The sequence below is a fragment of the Trachurus trachurus genome (genome assembly GCF_905171665.1).
Source record: "Trachurus trachurus genome assembly, chromosome: 14".
NCBI classification, from domain to species: domain Eukaryota; kingdom Metazoa; phylum Chordata; class Actinopteri; order Carangiformes; family Carangidae; genus Trachurus; species Trachurus trachurus.
The window spans coordinates 24,418,763-24,428,432 of NC_139903.1; the positions used below are offsets into that span (position 1 = coordinate 24,418,763).

General features: G+C 42.1%; 1 protein-coding gene across 1 annotated transcript; it reads right to left on the minus strand.

Annotated features, from left to right (window-relative positions):
- Nucleotides 1-3,119: 3,119 nt before the first annotated feature.
- Nucleotides 3,120-6,411, minus strand: LOC310996940 (UDP-glucuronosyltransferase 2C1-like). The gene is made up of 4 exons (XM_083986483.1): nt 6,352-6,411; nt 5,892-6,187; nt 5,061-5,774; nt 3,120-4,252 (listed from the first exon to the last, which is right to left on the minus strand). Exons 2-4 carry the CDS (start codon nt 6,180-6,182, stop codon nt 3,668-3,670), a joined length of 1,590 nt encoding a protein of 529 aa, XP_083842609.1. The 5' UTR covers nt 6,183-6,187; nt 6,352-6,411; the 3' UTR covers nt 3,120-3,667.
- Nucleotides 6,412-9,670: the final 3,259 nt, after the last annotated feature.

Consider the following 9,670-nt stretch of genomic DNA (forward strand, 5'->3'; position numbering starts at 1 on the left):
GACATCATCCAAAATCAGCCATGGTCACAGGAAGGAATATGGGGGTGTCAAATCAGAGGGGGAGAAGGACAGTTGAAACGAAATCAAGGGAGGAATATGAGGACACAAAGGGAGGAGGGCCGTGCGCTCACCGGTACATTTGCTGATACCAGTGACGAGACACAAACATGCATAGCATCTGTTTTATGTATGTGGGCTGTTCCTACAGCAGATGTTAAGGTGTCTGACCTTATGTCTGGACTGGTCGACGCATCCCTCGGGGAAAGACTAATGTGAAGGAGAACGTGTAAAAGCTGTGCAGTGAGCAGCAACTCGTGGATTATCACACAAGTAGGGTTGCAGTAAAAGTTAACTTTGTCCTCCTTAGAATTTAATTTATTGGAAGACGATAAAAACAGGGCAGTACATTTGCCATTTTGGGCACATTGTTGCAACACAGTAGAGGTCTGTGAGTTCATGTATGGAAGTATACTGCACTGTGGTGATTAGGAGATGGGAGCAAGCCGTCCTTGGTAAGATGAAATACTACTTGAATAACAGTAATTACAGTGGTTATAAATAATGGATTGCAAAATATTGTAAAAGATAATGAACAAAAAATATTTTGTTCGTCATTGTAATAATAATCATTTGATTGTACAGATAGTTGTTTTTTATGCGCTGTTATATTCAGTGATTTTCTGATTATTCGAGGACATGACTGTGATATGGCATGGATTTTTTTTTCTTTGTTTTTCTTTGGGTTTGTTGGTTCAGGACATATTTAATCTAAGATGGTACTTTTCCCCCCGAAGGCCTGTCTCAATAAAAGAGCTAAGAGTCTATTTTTTCTCACTGGCTTTTGTGAGAGTGTACTGATACAACCGTCTTCCAGATTTTACCCTCAAATATTAATCATGTTTGATATTGTTGGGGTGGCTCCAATGAGTCTGAAGATCGGTGAAGTCCTCACATCAGTGCTGAGTGAGGTCACAGACCAGATTTCTCCTGACTCCTCAGTGTTAGCACATCTATGTTTCAGTGATTAGGATACTCAGTTGTTATTAGTTGTGGATTTCCTTTCATCTGTTTTTGTCTCCATTCTCTATATTACCACATTAATTAAATAAAGATATAAAAGATAGAGGGTGCGAGTGAAATAAAACAAAGAAAGAAAGAGAGGATATAGGGAAGAGGGAATAAAAAAAACATGTCAATATTGTGAAATGTGAGAGAGAACACAAAGAAATGTTTTTGCTTAATTCCCGGCAAAAGGGTGTGTGTGGTTGCTTTGTGTGGTTGTTTTGCTCTGTGCTGGTTTTGCTTGTCTTCACATGGGTCTGCTTTTATGCCATTGTGATTTGCAATTTTGTTTCGTGTATTTAATTTTTATTTTAATAATTTTTTTGTTTTTGTATAAAACTGCTGTATCTGAGATTAAAGGAGAAATGTGGCATGTTTCCAGTTTAGAACAAAGGCTGTGTTTCAACTTAAACAAACCAGTTAATGTGTAGTTAAGGATGTTGAAGGATCGGTTTGTGTTTGTTTAAAAGGAGTTATTTGGACTGTCTGTTTCACCATGTCATTAAAATGTGATTTACCCTCAAACAATTGCATCAATTCTTCCACTTTTATTTCTCAATTTGGTTTTAATCTGTTCAACTCGTTCACCTCCTTTTTTTTTCTTTTCTTTTTTTTTTTTTTTACAAAACAGTGTTTCAGCCCAATGGCTACTTGAAATCAACTACAATTAAAGTCATATGCCAAACACAATCTTTTCAGCATCAAAAACTCATCCATCTTCAGGGTTTAAAAAATGGCTCTTACACATTTGTATTTTATCCACTGGCAGAGGATGGCAGCTGTTCTCAAGCTGTGTTGGTTATTCATGGGTTACAATGGTGATAAATTACAGTGGAAAGAAAAATAAATAACATGATAAAAGAAAGTCTTAACCTGCTTTTGTACCTTAATCTGTTGAGCCAGGGCCTGAGGGCGGCAGAGGTGTGTATATGCAGTGCAGGGCCAATCCTGTTGTTACACTTTGATATGTATGAAAATATGCAAAAATAAAACATGATGGTAGGGTCACTTTTTCAAAGAGTTGCAAAATTACATCACATTTTGACTAAGATGTGAAGAAGTGAGCATGAGTGCAGTTCACTACACTTACACTACACACACATGCAAACCTACACGCATCCACACACAGTTCGTTTTTTATTTCACTTATTGTAGTCCCATGTCTCATTAAACACCTCACTGGTTTCAAACCTTTCTCAGAAGTCTCGGGCAGAGTACAGCAAAATGATAAGTGAAATGTAATTTAGCTTGTAGATTTACCAAGGCAAGCTCAGTCACTGTATAGATCAAAACCATGTGAGTTTATGCTGCACTGAGGAGATCTCCTTCCCAGCCTCTTGATTGTTTCAAGACATCGTTTTTGGACTTTTCAAGACAGGGAAATGGTTTTAATACGGTCTATTTTCTGAAATTATAGGATTTTCCATAGTCATTTTTGAGATTTGTCTTCTCACTAGAATTGATTTTAGTTTAGAAGATGATGTAATTTATATGGCTTGATATAAATACAAAGAATAACAACCAGGACATAATTGATCTCTAAGTTTTCCATAAAAACTGATTGCCTGTGGCGTCCTGGTAGAGATACATACATGTGTTCCTGATATTGTGATTAACTTTGCTGTTGCTCAGTGGTATACCAGCGGCATCTCAGAGAAAACACTGCATTGTCTTTGGTAACAAACACCAGATTACTGAATGTGTCCCAGCTCCATGTGTTTCTCTGGCATTTTCCTGTTCCTTCAAAAAAGTACATTAGTGTCTTAACATTATTAAATGTAACTGAATAGATGATATTGTTTTGCCCCCTAGACCAGTAAAAACTGGTCTCTGGTGGCTGTAACAGCATTGGTCTCGCTCTCAGCATATCTCACATATCTAACTTTTATTTTACAAGTTTGGCACCTGGACAGGGGAATGTGGGCATGTGAGGCCAAGATGTCTGTGAAAAAAACACAGAGCAAGTCCACACTCAGCTGAAAAGAGATGTTAATGGTACAGAAAGAGGTTTTATGAGTATTTGCACTTAAAGGAATGATGACAAAAACAAGTTCCTTTTTACGTAAAACTTTATTGGTCCTTGTTTTTGCATTTAACATGTGCTAGGGAAAAATATATTACGGAATCCATGAATGTGTTCATTATCTGGCTATGGTTTTGTCACATTTGAATAGATTTGAGCCCAAACACACTGAACTTATAAAGTGTTGGGGGTCGCCACATTGAAAATAGATGGTACTCGCCATGATAATGAATATCAGGCCGTAGAGACAGTGATTGGTGGTTTGGCTCCACACTTTTTATTTCAGTGGATGTAAAATCACAGAATTATTTTGGCAAAATCAGACTATTGCCAGTGATTTGGCATTTTATGAGCAAGGTTTTAATCTGTCAAGATAAATGTAACAACTGATTTTTGAAACAGGGTGTATGGTGGATGTACGTATAGGCTTTAACAGTTTTAATTCCATGTATATTTTACATGTAAATTAATTAACTGATTACTTCATAAATAATATAACAGGTACATTTTTTTCCCTTAAATGCAGTGCATTTAACCCATTTTAACCCATTGTTGCATGTTTCTAAATCAACTTGAGCTCAGTCAGTGTTGTTTGGTTTTGGTCTTTCTTCTTCTGCTGCAGCATAGAAACCTGAAAACAGCCAAAGTAGAAAACAGCAGTACAGATGCTGCAGTCAGCAACAGCAGCACTACATCTAAACAGTAGTACGAGTACCAGGGCATCTTATAAGCCTCAGTACGAAGGTGTGGAGCCCCTTTGTGGCGCATCACATATTCCACCCAGAAGATGGCCTTATCCATGGGTGGTATTGGTTGATCTCTGTGCAGACGTGACAGTCTCTGCATGTTCTGTCTGTAGCTGTCTTGATGGAGGACTTCCTTCAGCCCTTGTTCAAAACTGTGGCCGTTGACATCACCTAACTGAATGATCTTTCCAGCTCCTCTCTCCTGCAAACGTAGAAGGTTGTCGTATTGGTCAAAGAACAAGGGTATGCCCAGCACAGGGACGCCATGGTAGATGGCCTCCTGGACTCCGTTGGTTCCTCCATGAGCGACAAAGACTTTGATCTGTGGGTGGCCCAGGAGGTCCTTCTGTGGCATCCAGTCCACTATCAGAGTGTTGTTGCCCAAAGTGGAGGGACGATCACCTATATGCCTCCAGATCACCTGATCAGGAAACAACAAACAGACAGTAATGATGTTGTCATTGCAGCTGAGCCCTTTCCATAGTACTCACATATATAAGATTCAATCCTCTCCCAAGATTTTGGTGATATGATTTGCAAAATTTCACATATTTAAAGGTACATTGTGTAAGAATTACTCCCATCTAGTGGTGCGGTTGTAGATCGCAAGCAACTCAGTCGTATTTTTCATGCTGCATTCACGTGAAATCGGTTAGACGGCAGACGGACAACAGCCGCTGCAGGTAACGGCTTAGACAAGCCTCTATGTAAACAAGTGGCCCGTCAGCAAGAGGCAAAACAATACACGTGACAATATGTTGTCATGGCGATGTCGTATTGTTGATCTGACCCACGTTTTACCGGCTTTCTCTGGACTTCTGTGACTAAAATGACATCTGGTTTGTTACTGACGACCGTTTTTCCGACTGCACCTGAATATTCAGGTTTAATAAGCTGCAACTAGGATATACTCTATATAAGAACACTGGATATCCCCACATCCCAACATCTTATGAAAAACATCTTTAAGACCTTAAGGCCTAACATGATTAGAGCTATTTACTCAGTTTGTTCTTTAATTGGGATCGTTGAACTTCTCTTAAAACTCTCTTTTACAACATTCAACCCTTTGAGGGGGCTGTTTTCTTGCCCCCTTTGATGCAAGGAAATTGCAACAGCTCACAGCTCAGATTAGATATAAAATTGAACATTAAAAGCAGATTTTAGCAGGACACATCTTGCTTTAAACATATCACATCTTTGTAAGTGTATCACTGAGGTTTTGTTACCTTCTGAGGCATCCTGGCAAAGACACTGGCGATTTCATCTGCAACCTCTTTGGGCAAAGCATTGACCAAAGTTCCCAGAGTCATGATGATCACTCCATGCTCCCCAGCACCCTGGACAAACTCCTCCAGGTCTGCTGGCAGAGGTTGGGCTGGTTTGCACTGGAACCCTCCTATATAGACAACATTTGGCATTGTGGGCCGAGGGAAGTCAAACACAAAATCGGACCTGAACAGCCAAATGTCTGCTTCTTGAAGAAGAGAGATGATTTCACAACCGCCCTCGATATATTTAGCACAGATGGCATCGTAGCTCGGCCCCAGCAAGAATTTCTGCTGAAACAGTATGATGCTGTAGAAAAACATGTTTTTGACCCGCTGCATGAAATTCATTTTATCAGTTAGGCCTGATCCTGGCACTGGGATGTAAGAGAGTGGTGAGGGGGCAATTGCAAAGTGGCCTTCTCCACCGGGGATCCAACGAACATTGAGAACCAAGGGCAGTTTGAGATATTTGGCAAGTACAACCCCTGGTCCTATTGCTGGGTCAGTGAGAACAAGGTCATATTTCGAATGTTTTAATCTTTTGACCAAATTGCTATTGTCGAATATTTGAGCGAGGGCATCACACCATATCTCATGAGCCTCAGTAAGCATTGAAAGGAAACCCTTGGTCATTTTGATGAATGTAAATGCTGAGGCCCCTTCTCTCTGCGCCTGAAAAAAGATTTGGAAAAGAAAAGTGTTGGGAAAAAGTGCAGAAAAATCATTATCTTGATAGTTCATTACTTAAATGACCCATGTGGTGCCAGTACACAATCCATGATGACGTACCCTCATATGCTCCAGTAGGAATGTGTCAAAAAAGTTCTCTAAGTCTTCATCCATTTCAAGTGTGATGGGTGTGTAGAGAGGAGACTTCTCTGGGATGTACCAGCTGGTGGAGGCTCTGATCACTGTGATGTTGTGTCCTCTGGCATGAAGCTCTTCCAGCAGGATCTTCATGTTGATCCAGTGGCTGCCGTCCACAGGGAAAACCAGAATATTCCCTCCATCGCACGGTGTGAAGGAAGTCAGACATATACTGATGAGTAAAAATACTCCACATACACGGTGCAGTAACATGGCTCCTGAAATGAATAGAAAGGTGTTTCAAAGAAAAGCTTTAAAATATTACCTAAAAGATGTAGGTGCCCAACAATTTTAAGCAGTAGGAATTACCTATGTTCTAAATGAAATTCCACACCTAAACACCACACATTACAATATCACAATATTCCTGAAAGTCACTTACACGTGCTGAAGAGTGGCAGCAGTAGTTGTACTTGACCGCAGACTGACAACCCATCTAAAGGATCCCTTGCATATCTGAGTTCAAACTCCAGTCTCAGAGTTGATTGGTCCTTTCACAGGTGAATGAGTTACATAAAGCATAAGTCATATGCTGTTATGGTGCAGCAATGTTCTCCAATACCAAAGTGATTCTTTCTTATTTTCATGTCATTATAAGTTCATTACTTCATTTAATCATCATGTTAAACTACTAATATTATGATTTATTCTGGCTGTAGTTTTATGAATGTGTCACAAGAGAGCACTGCTTGCATCACATCAACCTGTGACCTCTTTCATAAGGTTATTAGAGTGCATTATGTAATGCTGAACAACATGAGTTTGACACATGCCATGTAAAAAACCCAGAGGAAAACAGAGAGATTCCTGGTTAGATGTATGTATATCATGCTTTTATAGCGTTGTTCAGTTATTTTCTCTGCGTTTTTTGACCTGCTGGTTTGTTTACTACAACTCCTTGTTTCAATATCCCTCATGCTCTATGGCTGCCGGGTTGAATATAGGCTGCAGGTCACAGGAGTGAACTCAGTTCACCTAAGCCATGTTCTCTCTTGTCACGCTTCAGATCAGTGCAAGAGGAAAGCTAATCTTCACATTTGAATAGCTGAAAACATGAAAACCATTTAATCATTGAATACATTTACCTATTTATTTAATGAGATTAATCATTTTTCCAGCTCAATTGTTATACTGTTAGAAATAAGCCAGTGTCACCTAAAGTTAAAGATTAAAAAGTGTAATATTTCATGAAATGCAGTGAGGCTCAAGTATGAAGTAGTACAAAATTGTAATAAATAAAATTTTACAGTGGATAACAAGTGACAAGTGATTATAATCATGACGTTTTTGAGAGAAGAGGTGCTTGTGTAGTGATATGAGGATAATGACATTAAGATAGTAAATCAGCTCCCTCAGACATGTTTGTTGTGTGACGAAACTTGCATACGTTATTGTCATAGTTTGTAGTACAGAATTTAGTTTGGTTGAGATAATCACAGTTGTTTCCATGCTGTTTTGATATGTTTAAAGATAGCCTGCTTTGTCTGTCAGTTTTCTTATCATACCAGTTCCTTCTCTTCTCCAGTCCACCCTGGCTTCTTTGCTTTTCCTGGTTTCCTCAAACTCACTCAGGAGAAAACAATCAAACCTATTTCCTTGTCAGGAGAAAAACAATGCCCACATTGTACCTTCTCCACTGGGTCCTAGTGCCTGCCTCTCAGGTTTCATTTTGGTGAATTACATCAGTGGTGAAGAGGTTAAAGCTATGGTCTACAATTTGAAAGAGGATGAGAAAATTTTGAAAAAAGCACCCCCCCCCCCCCCCCACACACACACACACACACACACACACCCCTCCCCTCCGAGCTCGTATGGCCCGCCCCTCGGAGCCTACTTGTGACATGCCCCCACCCACCCCTCACAGAGCAGAGCAGAGCGGAGCAAGCAACAAGCCTGCTGCCTGCAGAAACCAAACACGGCTTTGAATGCGGAGTAAAATGTCATATTCACAGTCACAACTTCCACAATAAAACCAAAGATTACCTGTTCAACATAAACTCAGCACCGCCGCTGCAGCCTGACCGGGGTCTACACTTCTACGCTTCTCTCCCCCAGACACAGGACCCTGTCCTGGGTCACCCAGCGCGAGGAGTCTCCGTGTAGCTCGGCTGTGCTCGGCGCTACTAATGGCGGCGGCGCCAGTCCCGATGCCGCCGCTGTGCACCAGCTGCCGGTAATGAGGCGGTGCCAGTTGCCGTCGTCGCCATCCCCGGTAACGGGACCGCGGCGACCACTGGTACGGGCAGCGCCGCCATTAGCAGCGCCGAGCACAGCCTCATGCTACAGGGAGACTCCTCGCGCTGGGTGACCGGGCAAAGGTGCTGTGTCGGGGGGAGAGGAGCAGAAAGACCAGGGGCTGGAGCTCCGCGGCGCCGCAGTGCAGAGAGACCCGGTCAGGCTGCAGCTGTGGCTGGAAGCGGCTGTGTGTCGGGGAGAGGAGCAGGGAGACCTCGACACGGCACCGGTACTAGTAATAAGGGCAACAACACATTCTGTGCTTCTGTACTGTGCTTCTCTGAATCCTAGTGGGGCTTTCAGCGGCATGACGGCCCGGGGGTGGGGGGCAGCATGTGCTGAATTCATGGGTTCATGTGTCTGTGGCTGAGTAGCTCAGAGCAGTTACAACTACTTGTAGTTTCTAAGCGGAAAGGGGGTGGGGACGAGGCGGGTCAAGGAGGAGCAGGCGAAATATAAATAACTAAGTCCAGTTGCTTTCGATTTAACCTCCTTTGAAAAAAAAAAAAAAAAAAAAAAAGCAGGCGAGACGAGGGGATTGGATGGAGGGTACGAGCCAATAGGAACCAGCTGGGGCGGATGGCTCCCATTGGTCAATTTCTATGCAGGTCCACGGCTGATAGACTGAATGGATTTTTTTGGTTCTTTTTGCTATTTATATTGTGTAGATCGGACCACAGGACCATAATCGCCGTATAAACGATGTTAATAATAATTACCAATCCTCCAAATCGTAGACCATAGCTTTAAGAAAAAAGGTACACCTCCCACAAAGTCGTGTCCAATTTTCTGACCGTTTAAGTAATTTTGATGGGAAGGTCATTTCAAGCACGGAGGATCTAGAAGCGTCACAGTCTGAATGTTAAGTCTGTGGAAATTTAGTTAGTGGACACCAAATTTTTTACAACATGGGGCTCTAATTTCATGGCGCAACGTAGGGTGGCGCAGCACAGTGCAGCCGGCCTTGCCCGTGGCACATTTAAAGGCGAGGAGAGGAGCTCATTTGATTAGTGAAGAACGGACTCGGCTGTGTTAAATCCACTCCACGCCTTCTCTTCTCCCTCTTTGCCACTTGCGCCGGTGGGAGGGAAGGAGGCGGGATTGCGCCACGGCGTGCATAAAAATTGCAAAGTGCGCGGGCCGGCCCGTGGCATAGGCCGTATAGGCAAATGCTAAGGGCGCCGTCCATCCAGGGGGCGCCAGCGCCACAAATGGGAAAGAAAAAAAAGTGTAACTTTCACTATTTTTAGGTACTATTATTTCTTAATACAAAAAATAACCCCACGTTAATTTAAATGCAAAGCAATACCTATTAAAAAGTAATAATATAATATGTTACAACATTACTTACTAAGTCGCCCCCCCCTCTCTCCCCCACATGCCCATTGGTACTGCCCTCCGCTCTCCCCGCAGTCACACACACAGCAGAGGTACCTGTCTGCAGTAGGAATGCTTTCAAGCCGTTT